Genomic DNA, 12,604 nt, shown 5'->3' with positions numbered 1-12,604 from the left:
GCAGAGATCCGATGAGGGAAGAGGGACACAGAAGTTAAAAGCCCCAGTGGGGAGGAAAAATGTGAGGCCATGAGGTCCACTAGGCCACTCTCCAGGGCCCTAGGGAACATCCAGGGCGAGGGGCAAGGCAGCTGGACAAGGGGGCCAAGACTTAATCCTGTACTGAATGGATTTTTCGCTAGAGGCCCCCATGGAAAAGCTGCCTGAATAGCTTTGAGAGTCCTTGAATTCAGCTCTGCACCTAGGACCCCCATCCCAAGGGTGGTCATTGGACACACCACACTGTGGGTGACCAGACTCCAGAAGGATACCTGCTCAGGTGACACCTGGGCTGGAGAAACAGTCAGACAGACCTTCAGAAAGGCAGGCAGCTGGCACACAGAGGATTCGTGAAACTGCTCATTCTTCTCTGTCTTTATTTACAACTGCTTTTCCCCTGGCTCTCCGTTTGCTGGGTAACCGATTCTGAACAATTCATATGGGGCACACAGGCTGGCACTGCGGCTCATGGATGATGTCATTAGGAGCCTCACTGTGACCACAGGGCGCACACTGCATCTTCCCTGCACAGTGAGTCAGAGCCGTACGTAAGTTGACCGTCTGTGGCATGGACAGCTATTTTCGAAACACTTTCAAGTCATTCTTTCAACCCTCCCTCTAACTGTGTGTGAGAAGCAGGGCTGGCTGGCTGGAGGGCTAAGCCCACGCGTGTATGCCCGTTTCCCACTCAGCATGATGAAACGGAGGGACCACATCCTCCCTAGGACCTCTCCAGGCTATACACCTATTGTGCTTGCCTGCTGTTTGCCTGACCACCCAGTTCTAGCAGATTTATCAAGTTCTCTTGTAGATACACTACATGGAACCCTGAGCTGAGGCTGGGGCTGGGGGGTGCAGAACTTTGAATCCCAGAGATTCAGTGTGGAGGCTTTCCAGAGACACATCTATGTCAAATCCTGGGAGGGATGAAAGACAGTGGACCGAGGAAAAGAAAGAAGAGGTAGAGAAAAAAAAAATGAGAAAGAAAGAGAATTTCCAGGTAATATAGGCAATGAGAAAGTCTAGGGGCACCCTCCTGGTACAGAACACCTAAGATGCTGGATAATTATTTAACAACACCTTTTAAAATAAATGACTGGGGGACTTCCCTGGCGGTCCAGTGATTAAGACTCTGCGCTCCCACTGCAGTGGGTACAGGTTCAATCCCTGGTCGGGGAACTAAGATCCCACATGCCGTGTGGCGCGGCAAAATAAAATAGAGTAGAATAGAATAGGATACAATACAATACAATACAATACAGTAAAATAAAATAAAATATATAATACTGATGTGGCAGAAAAGCAAGGGAAAACCTTAGAGCCTGGGATGCAAATCCAGAAAGGTGAGGGCAGCCGGAGCCTTCGTCGCCCTGGGCACCCCGTGGTGCCTCAGGCCAGGAGCCTGGTCTTCATGGGTTGTGCCCCTGCAGCAAGGAGGATGGAGACAAAGTCTGGGCTGGGAAGGGTGGGAGCCTTGTCTGAGGCCCACACAAAGCAGGATTCCACAAAGGGCAGCCCCCTCAATGTCTGTCTTAGCTGTGTCCCTAGAAAACAGAGGCTGAGGCAGAGCCTGTGTAGTAATGCCGTATTGGGATGTATGAGTCAAGGGAACAAAGTGAAGGAAAAAGGAAAGTGAGGCTGGGAGAGGAAAAGCAGTATAAAGTGGTTTGTTCCTGAGCTGGCCACAGCTTCACAGAAAGTACACTGGTCGCCAGGTCATGTGGGACCTCTGCCAGAGACCCAGGGAACCTCTGCCTCTTAGAACAGTTACCTACAGGGACAAAGGGCAAGCAGTTTAATCCTCAGCTCTTTGTCTTCTCTTAAGTCTCTTTTGGTCCACATTTCCCCTGTGGGGCGTTCACTTCCCTGCATTTCTGGGTTGTGTAGCCTGGGCTCTCGGGGCAGCTGCTGGGAAAGCCAGACGCCCCATGGATGCCGGCAGGTCAGACCTAGAAGCAGAGCTGTCAAGTCTCCCAGTGCGGTGGACACGACGGAGGCTGCCCTACCGCCTTCACGTCATCCCTGGGGAGGCTAACGCACCAGCAGCACTAGGAACTGAGGCTGGCAAGGCGGAAGCCTAGACTTAACAATGGCAGAGACCGTGTGGGCCACCACTGGGGCACTGCGGCTAGGAAGCAGCCAGTGTTCAGAAGGCCAGCAGGGCTGAGCAGTTCTGGGGAGGCACATAAGCTGGGTCCAGTATGGAAACAGCTGGGTCCATAGAGATGGAAACAGACGGTTGATTTATAAAGGGCTATTTACAAAGGTACGGGCAAGTAGAGGCACCACAGGGACTAGTGTAGTAACCTAGTCCCCACAGCATAATGGCAAGATGAACTGCTACCACCTTTAGGCTTAAAAGGACAAAGGGAAGGAGAGGTTTCCAGAACTGGATGGAGTCATGTACAGTAGATTACCTTGAGAGGAGCAGGGATCTTGGAGGGAGGAACCTAGTCAAGCTGAGGCAGCTTCACAGGAAGGAATCCAGAGGATTAAATACCTGATGTGGTCCAAATAGATCCAAATAGGCAGAGCAGGGTGGAAAAGGGTTTACTCTAGAGGGGTAAACTGAAGCTGTCTGGCATCACCATAGGTAAAATTCCAAGTAATACGAGTTCACAATCAAAAATCAAAACACACATGGAACTGAGCCAGCATGGATCAGAATTAACCAAAAACATCAAACCTCAAGACCGGACCCATGAGGACTTTGGATACAGAAATTGTAAATAAAGACTATAAAATGAGTATATTAATATATTTAAAGAAATAAAGAAAGATAGTGGGATATGATGAAATACAAGGCCATGGAAAGTAGTTTGTGTGATATAAAAACCAGTAGACGTTCTGGAAATAAAAAATACAAAATGACTGAAAATATAAAATGCAACAGATGAGTTAAGGTTAAACTCAGGAGAAGAAGAATTTGTGAACTTTAAGAAAGATCTGAAGATACTACCAGAATGCACTGCAGAAGGACAAAAGGGGAGAAAATATGAAGGAAGGTTAGGAGGCATGGTACACAGAATGAGGAAGTGTGAGCCTGTGTCTAACAAAAGTCTCCGAAGACTGTGGTGGGCAGACTTGAAGATGGTCCAATTATCCCCCCTCCTGCTATTCGCACCCTTGTGTGATCCCTTTCTCTTGAGCTGGGCAAGACCTGCAACTGGATTCTAACCATGGAATATGGATGTGGCAAAGGTGATGGGATATCATTTCTGTGAATTACGTCACAGTAGATTGTACTGTGTGTCTTGCTAGCAGACTCTCTCAATAAACTCTTTCCCCACAGGGTCTGATCGGGAGCGGCAGCTGGTGCATCTTGGAAACTTGTCATAGTCTATGCTTGAAAGTTCAAGGACAGAAGAAGGTGAAAATCACCTCAATTTCAAGGTGTGATGAGCAGCTGTTTCTCAGTGGGGAGGGGAGAGGACAACACAAGACATGGGTAAGATGTCCAGTGCCATCTCTAATGTTTAGGAACCACGAAACAAACAAAAGATTGAAAAGGATGAAACGGTCATACTTTGAAAGAGGGTCTGAAGAGCAGCAGGATGGGGTGCTAAGCCTGAGATTTCCAACGCCAGGTGCACACACAAACTTTCACTCTCTGGTATAAAAAACGAATCATAGCAATGAGTTGACAGCTTATTAACAGGTGGGATTCCACTCCATCCACGGGCCATTGTTAATATCATTATGGCAGAGTGCCATTGTTGAGGTGTTACCGAACCAAACTTGGGTCCCCTGGCTCCTGTGCAGTAAAGCCAGTCTGCTGACACTGGGTTGTGGTGAAGGAAAGTGCAGTGTTTATCATAAGATGCCAGACAAGGAGTCTGGGGCAGCTAGTGCTCAAAAAACCTGAACTCCATGATGGGTTTCAGGGAGGCATTTTTAAAGGCCAGGTGAGGGAGGGGGCATTGAGGGGTATGTGATCAGCTCGTGCACAATTCTCTGATTGGCTGATGGTGAGGTAACAGGGTGGTGTCACAGGAGCTAACATTATCAATCCTCAGGCTCCAGTAGGTCTGGGGCCTACGTGTTCTTGGCCATCATGTAGTTAACTTCTTCCATTTGGTGGTGGTTTTAGCATTGTAAAACCACTCAGGAAATGTGCAGCAAATAGTGTTATCTAGGTACTTCAGAGGGGAACTGAAGCAGAGGACTTGCGGGGAGGGGTCTGTCCTGGGAAGGCCCCACAGGGTCCTGCTCAGTTACAGAGAGAATATAGTTTACAAAAGCAAAATCTTCTCCCAACGCAGAAAACTTCTCCACAAAGGTAGCAGAGGAAGAAAGCTGTTTTATTATTGAATATACTATATTAAACCAGAATGTGATCGCATAACAGACAATCCGCAAAGAGATTGCAAAGATGGAAAGTAATCGCACCCCCCTACATAGCCAAGCAGATACAGCCCATTACACACACTTTCTCAAGGTGAACAATAACTAGTCCCCTAGTAAGAGGAGCAGTACCTTTTGTCACACGTAGTTGGTTCCAAATTTACCTAAGTAATCGGGGAGACCCCTTGTGTTGGCTTTAATCAGAGGAGAAACAAACTTCTCATTGCAAATTGGAACAGAGAGTACCAAAGTTAGGTTCTTATCCTCCCACAGAAACTGGGAGATGGTTTGCATTTCAGAAAGATGGCTCCCAGGTCCTCAGGAAATGATCCTCAGTTATGAGGTCATTATAAAGATTTATGTACATTTGAAAAGAACAAAGAAATTCTGAAACAAAAGGGAGGGGGAGAGAAGTCTCCTCCCTTATTTGCAACAAGGAGAGTTAACCCTCTATTTTTATTCTGTATTTGATCTTAACACCATCCAGTGTATTTTCTGTGGCCATTTTTCCCCTCATAGTTGACAACATATATGTACTTTGATTCGTTAATTCCACATTTAAGAATCCCCAGGAGATGTTGAAACATGTTTTTAAAATGTATGTTCAAGTGTACTTTTACAACATTATTTACGATAGAAAAAAAAATTGAAATCAACCCAAATCCCAAATTCCAAAATAAGGAAGCAGTTGAAAAAAGTTAGAGACTTCTGTATGATGAGGCATTATGCATTAAAATGGCATTTATGAGGAAGTTTTCAATGACATGAAAAAACCCCTAAGACCTAGAAGTCTGTATACAGTGTGTTGTCAACTATGAGGACCTGGGAGCCATCTTTCTGAAATGTAATATGAGCTTAAAGGAGGTGGGAAGGGTAAGAGAACTAAATCCTCAACTTCCTCAACAGCAAATCAACAGAAAATAAAAGTTATGAATTGAGAAATAGCAGGATAAGCCTACTATTTAGAAATTTTGATGGTAAATACCAGAGGGGGAAAAACAACTAAAAGTATCTTTGGTGATCCTTTTTGGAGTGGGGGGCTAGTGTGGGGGGGGGGACAAGGGGCAGCTATATTTTGTTATGAACTTTGAATACTGTTTAAATTTTTTGCATATATTATAGGGCTAAAAGTAAAAATTAAGTACAATTTTAAAATCCCCTGCATACCACTCTTCCCCCTGACCCTTGAAAAAACATATGAACTTTTCCGTATTTCATAGGTCAGAAAGCTATTTTTATTTCTGTTCTGCTGTTTTTCTGGAAATGAAACTATTTTGATGTTCTCAGTGAACCCTCTGACTCATACCTGGAGAGGTATTAGCATTTACGACCTCAGAGATTTCTACATCTCTCCTGCTCAAATGAAGGACTCTGTGGTCCTCCTCTCCCTTCTTTGAATTTCCCACCTCCTGGCAGTTATCAGGGGCTGAAGAGAAAGCCTATTCCTCACCAGATGGTGGGCAGTGTTTTGGTAAGAGTGTTGAGATATGACTTAGTTATAAAGGAGTTGGTTAGGGTAGGGTTGTGATCTGTAGCAGGTTCCCTGGTGTCCCCTGAAACCTAACATTTTCACAGAACTTTGGTGCCTGGGTTTAAGCTGATCTTCCCATTTATTAGCTCTGTGACCTTGGACAAGTTACTTAGCTAATTTAAGCTTCTGCTTCCTCATTAACAAAGTGGGAAAAATAGTAGAAACCCATCCTTCTTAGAGTTTTGGTGATAATTAAATGGGACACTCTATGTGACCATGTATGTAGTGTACCAAGTTGGAGTGTTCAATACATTGGCTATGATCAGTATTATCTATTAGAACAATGTTGACCCTCTGCAAATCATGCCGTTAGCCTGAATGGCACTGAAAATAACTCAATTCGGTGTGTGTGTGTGTGTGTGTGTGTGTGTGTGTGTGTAATTTCCCTTGAGACTTTCTCTTTGACCCATGGGTTATTCAGAAGTGTGTTGTTTACTTTCCAAGTGTTTGGAAATTTTTCTGTTATTGATTTCTAGTTAAGTTCCATTATGGTCAGAGAATACACTCTGTATGATTTAAATTCTTTTAAATTTGTTGAGGTTTATTTTATGGCCCAAGATATGGTCTCTATTAGTATTTGATCTTTGAACACTTAAAAAGAATGTGTATTCTGCTGTTGTTGGGTATTCTATAAATGTCAATTAGATCCTGTTAGTCAATGGTAGAGTTGAGTTCTTCTAGATCCTGATTTTCTGTCTAGTTGCTTTATCTATTGTTGAGGGAGGGTTGTTAAAATCCACAATATCATTGTTGCTGTGTCTTTTTCTCCTTTAGTTTATCAGGTTTTGCTTCATATATTTTTCAGCTCTGTTGACTGGTGCATACACATTTACAGATGCTATATCTTCTTGGTGGATTGACCCTTTTATCATAGCATCTGTAAATGTGTATGCACCAGTCAACAGAGCTGAAAAATATATGAAGCAAAACCTGATAGAACTGAAGGAAAAAAAGACACATCAACAATGGTAATTGTGGACTTAACAACCCTCCCTCAACAGTAGGTAAAGCAACTAGACAGAAAATCAGGATCTAGAAGAACTCAACTCTTTTGTAATAACAGGAAGAAGATCCTAAAGAAGCAGCATGGTTAATAAGCAGTGGGTGCTTTTTCTGTACCCAGCAGCCTAAGACATAGCTATGAACTCATTTTACAGGTGAGAAACTTGTGCACTGGGTCACAATGTGGCTGAGCTGGGATTCAAGCCCAGGTTGAGAGCACCTGAAGCCGTGATTCTTCATTCCCATCTCTTTTCTTATCCATTTGTCTCTTTCCAGTCACTCATTTCTGGTGAAACCTGTGTCCTTTCATGTCTGTCCCCTGGCAGCTGTTCACAGCAAGGCCCTGTAAGGTGGAGGCTAGAGGGACCCACGCTGGAGCCACGCTGCCTGATTCACATTCCTGTCTGGATTAGCCAGGTGACCTCAGCAAGTTACTCAACCTCCACTCCCTCATGTTCTTCACTTATAAAACAGGCGTAATAACGGACTTGCTTCATAGAGCTGTTAGAAAATTAAGTAAACTGATATTTGTAAAGCTCCTAGAACAATGCCTGGCACAGTCAGTATTAATTAAGTCCTTGCTGTTATTCCTTCCACAGCATTACACAATCGGTCCCTTTTCCTGGAACCGTCTTTCTCCATTGTCAACCATATTCAAGATTTTTTTTTTTACATTTATCTTGTGGCTTAGAGTGCCTCTGGCCCACTGTCACTTGTCACCAGGTATATGTGTATCCAGTTTGAGAAACGGGAATGTGTACTGGGCTGAGCAGGAAGCCTGGACTCTCACAGGTGCTCAGTAAATGATTACAGTTTTGAGCTATTAGGGAAGAGGACTCCCTTTAATTCTCATAAGAGTTCTATGAGGGAAATCCATATTTGTTATTCCCATTACAAGTGAGGAATGTGAGGAAGAAGGAGGTTGAATAATTTTGCCCAAGGGCGTATGGCTAATCATAGGTAGGGTTTTGCTTTAGGCCATCTGGCTCCCGTGTGTGTCCCCTCACCCCTGCCTTACGCTACCTCCCCGGGAAATAGCCTGTGCAGGATGGACCAGGAAGTAGACAGTGTCACCCGGGTGGGGATTGTCAAGGAATGAGTGACTGGGGAGAGTGAGGAAGCTATCACTGCAGTTCGAGTGAGAGATACTGTGGATTCGGATATATTTTGAAGGTGGAAGCAACAAGACGTGCTAATGGATTGGAAGTGCAGGGTGAGGCAAAGAGAGAAGTTAGTGGATTATGTTTTTGGCTTGAGCAACTGGGGATGTAGATGTCATTCATCCAGAGGCAAATTCCACCAGGTTTGTGGAAGGTGAATCAAGAATTTTATGTGGGATACATTTCACTTAGATGCATCAAATGGAACTGTCGAGTAGGCTACTGCGTGTACAAATCAAGTTCAAGAAAGAAATACAGGCTAGACTAGAGAAATTAATGTGGGCATGACCAGCCTGTTGATGGTATTAAAGCCATGGGAATGAGTGACTGCACCTAGTTGGGTGGACAGAGAGGAGGAGAGGTCCACGGGCTGAGCCTCCTGACACAGACTGAACTTGAGTAAGGAGTGGCAGTGTGTGAAATAGCTGTTTTGATTGATTCTAGTTTTTCAGTGAAATCAGAAGCAAGACCATTGATTGGCTGAGAATGGGGACAGAGTATCCGGGTGAAATGGTTGTTTGGGAAGCTGGGAGGCTGAGTTGATCAGGGACATTGAGTAGAATCGCCCGGCAATGAGGAAAGCCAGCTTGAGGCTTGTTGTCAGGAACTAAGTGCAACTAGGCAGGAGGTAATGTGTGTTTCAACCAGGAGCTGCTGAGTGGAGCAGACAGACGGTGGGCTTAGGAGAGCTGAGGTTCAGGTGGGTGAGTGTGAGAGAGAGAGATGACGGGAGGTTCCCTGAATCAGCCTCCTTTCTGCGCCCCGAGACCTTGGTCCTATTTTCAATGCTGGTTGAGTTTTCACTGGTGCCTTCCTGGTCTCTTTGCCCCCTGTGCATCTCCCTGCCTTGCTCACCCCCTTCACCCCTCCGGGCCTCAGCCATCCTCCTCCACTTCCTCTCCTGCCCCCTCCTTCAGTTTCTCATCCTGAGGAAATCGAGCCCACAAGCCAGCTCAACCAGAAGAACTGGAACCAGCACTTCAGAAGGGCTCAGTAATAGTGACTTTCTCTATTTAACAAAGATTCCTACCTGCATGCCAACACCAGGGCTGTATTTCTTAGAATGCAGGCTCATTGAAGTCAGAGGAAGAAGCTTGTCCACGCATCAACAAATGTGGCCCAAGGCATACTCGTTGTTAGGTCCATTGTGAGATGTGAAGGTGGTCTCTGAGCCGTTCCCTCTGCCGTCTTCCTTAAGGAGCTTGTTGTCCGGCGGCAGAGGTTGACCCAGGTGGAAAGGACTGCAGTGGACATTGGGATGTGCCCCTGGTCTCCCTTCAGACTGAAGGACTTATTCCCCCAGCTTCTGGGAGTGCTGCGGGCAGGTGGCCCCCTGCTGTCAGCCGTCTCAGGAATTGTTTTGGCTGAAGAAAGCCCCCTAGCCAAAGGTCTAGCCTGCATCAAATGACTGATCTACACCAGGTTATAAAGGCCCAACTTTCTCAACCCAAATTCGAGGCATCTCAGAAGGGTCATTCCAGTTTCAGAGCTCCCTGGGAGGGTGAGCTGAGGCCTTCAGAGCTTCACCTCTCTGTCTCCCCAGTTCTTGCCTCCCTCTACTCCCTCTCACAGATGTTGACCCCAAGGGCACCCCTTAATCAACTCCCTGCACCCTCATCTCCCTCTCAGAGTCTGCTTCTAGGGAACCCAACTTGCAACATTTGGTGCCGGAAGTGACCCAAGAAAGCAGCCGCTAAGATGGAATTGGTTTTCTTGGTGTAGCAGTAACACCACACCAGGACTCTAAAGTAATCCCTTCCCTGAATTCCTCGTTTTCTACAAATTCATAATCGCATGTGTCACCTTCTGGGCCCAAAGCCCACGTCCTTCCTCTAGTGTAAATTGTTCCCACACTTTCTCCTCTGCTCCCCCAGTCTCCAGACCACAGCCCTGTTTCATGGGTAGGCATGATGACACGGGAGTTTGTGCCTACTTCTGTCATGCTGGCATCTTGTGTTCTGGCCTGAGAGACAGGTCGGAACTCAGGGCTGCCAGAGCAACTGGAAGCTGTGGGAGCAGGAATGCCAGGAGGGAGGGAGCTAAAGGCAGAGCACTGAAATCTAAGAGAAAGCTCCCCTCCTGGTCTTGGCCCACCTCTCCTCTATGGGCTTCTTTCTTTTTTTTTTTTAATCTTTGTATCATTTAATGTTATGAAAATTCATCAGGATCAGTAAGAATAGAGGTACAATATCGTTTTGAATGCCCATGTATTCCATTGTATGGGTATACTATAATTTAACTAATCCTCTACTGTTGGGCATTTGGAGTGTTTCCATTTGTTGTTAAGGTTAATTTTTGTGTGTGGGGGCTTATTTCTTAAAACTGAGGGAAGGCCACTTATGATGTAATTCTGTTCCCAGTGGGAAGCAGGGCTCCAGTGTTGCCAGGACTATCCCATCTCTTGGGTTTGTTTATGCTGCTGGCAGCATGACAGGCTCGGGGCCACAGGGGAAGGGAGGGCTGCCGCCAGGGAGGAGCCAGTTTATGGTCAGGGAGACTGATGCCTAAAGGCAGGATTGGCTAAAATACCCAGTCCTGTGAACTTCACTCCCACCACCTCAATGGTAGATGAGGTGACGGTTGATAAGGAGACACGGGAAATGGTCTTGGGTTGCCAAGAAGCAGACCTGAGACAAGGATTCGGGTGTAGTTAGTTTATTGGGAGGTGGTTCTGATTTTGGTGGTGAAAAGCTGGAAGAAGGACCTCGGTTCTTGTCTTCTTTGAAGAAAGAATTCAGCAAAGAGACCAAGATTGTGAAAAAGATATGTGTTTTTTAGAAGCATGTGAAGGAACACACAGGTGAACTCGGAGTGAGTTTTGTGCAATGGGACAGCTTAGGTTGCTTAAATAGGGGCAGTCTTCCGGTTTTTTTCCTGGCCAATCATCTCCATATCTGGTCCTGGTGTGGGCACGCATCTCTCAGCCAAGATGGATTCCAGCTGGCATCTTCTCCCTTCTTTTGTCCTTCCCCTAGACTGAGGACCTACTCTGAGCATGTGTCAGGCCAGGAAATCCATGAGAATGCACCCAATCAGGGCCCAATGCTCCCGCTGGTATCCCAACTGAAGCATCAGCAGGAGACCAGCTGCAGCTGCTCAGCCTGGGGCCTATATATCCCCTACCTCAGTTCCAGGCAGCAGGGATGAGGAAGTCAGGACGTGAAAGAAGGAAGGGAAAGAAACTGACCTGATGTTACTGAGTAGCTTCTGCTGTGAGGACCTGAGGCCTAATCCCACTGGGGACCCTCTGAGACAGGGCCAGGACTCGGGTGACGCACTCAGTGTGCCAAATTAAGGAGGGACCCACTCTCGCACGACCCTGGTAGGTGCCGTCTAAAATCTTGCACCCTGGTGCCTCTCTTGCCTTGTCCTAGTCCCTGCCCTGCTCTGTGCAGAACTAACATCACAATCGTCCTACCAACAACTGGGAGCTGCGGCCTCTCGGCGCTGACCCCATTCTCCACTGATTAAGCGTTGCCCCTGGGTTGTTAAATCTGGGCGCTTCCAGCCCGGAGGCAGGAGTCAGAGGGAGGAAGCTTCTGGTCCTCCAGGAACTGCCCACTGTAGGTGAGATGAACTCAGGTTGGCTAAGAGCACACAGGCCTGGGCATCCATAGCACCTGCAGTGGACGGAGAGGATGTGTTTAGAAACAGAGTTCAGGGAGCCTGGAGTATTTCCCTCCTCTCCCCGGGGCCCACCCCCTTCTGCTTCTTTGACGTTTGAAGCCATTAAAGGAAAATTTCAAGAGAATCCCTTGGAGGACTAGACTATGTCTCCTGGAATCCGAAGATGCCAGGACTGGTAGCCTCCTCATGCCTGTGAAGTCCTCAAGGTGAGGTGTCTCTGTGGCAGAGCAAGAGGTGGGCTACCTGGGAAGGTATCACCCAGGTCAGTGGTGGGAGTTTCTAAAGAAATGCACAGAAACGCTCCATGGGAAAGAGGCAGCCTCAGGCACTACCACACAGAGGGCATCAGTGCCAGGCTGTGACCAGAGCAGCCCTGATAGACCCTCTCTGCTCTCCACCTTTCCTCCCCATCTGAACCCAGCCCTGGAGGAAGAAGGGCAGCAGATTGAGTGGGGAGGGGAGAAGGGAAGGATGGGGAGGAGAAGCCACCCACTCCCCTCCCCCAGGACAGTTTCCTCAGCCTGAGGAGGCCCAGGTTGGAGGACCAGGAAGCGTTAAGTGGATAAGAGATCGATGCTTTGATATTTTATTGGACTGACCTTTTTAAAATACGTTTTAAAAAAAGAGTATTAACAGCCAAGTGTGACTCAGAAAGGTGTGGGGTTTCCACGTAGGGAAGAATGAGTCAACAGTCAGCAGTACGGGTTTGCAGGGGCAGTGGTGGGAGAGAAAAATGTCATTTTCTGGTGTTGTCCTCCTGGGTTCATTCATTTGTTAAACCTATGTCCTCTATTCTAGCTTTGCCCAAATGTGGTAAAATGGCGCTATTTAAAAATTCTGTCTGTATTTCTAGAATTTGTTCAGAATTTGGAAGAGAGTTGTGGTTAATTGGCACACCCCC

General features: G+C 46.7%; 1 protein-coding gene across 2 annotated transcripts in view; it reads left to right on the top strand.

Moving 5' to 3' along the window:
• Positions 1-12,604, top strand: part of CCR8 (C-C motif chemokine receptor 8) — a 52,357-nt gene that overhangs the window by 1,753 nt on the left and 38,000 nt on the right. For both annotated transcript variants that reach the window (XM_059937605.1, XM_059937604.1), the window contains exon 2: positions 3,332-3,487. In XM_059937605.1, coding sequence (XP_059793588.1) covers positions 3,332-3,487 — 156 coding nt within the window. The remainder of the gene's footprint in view (positions 1-3,331; positions 3,488-12,604) is intronic.

Source organism: Balaenoptera ricei, chromosome 11 (assembly GCF_028023285.1).
Source record: "Balaenoptera ricei isolate mBalRic1 chromosome 11, mBalRic1.hap2, whole genome shotgun sequence".
NCBI classification, from domain to species: domain Eukaryota; kingdom Metazoa; phylum Chordata; class Mammalia; order Artiodactyla; family Balaenopteridae; genus Balaenoptera; species Balaenoptera ricei.
The sequence above is the reverse complement of the archived record's forward strand: the minus strand, read 5'-3'. Positions and strand labels throughout refer to the sequence as shown.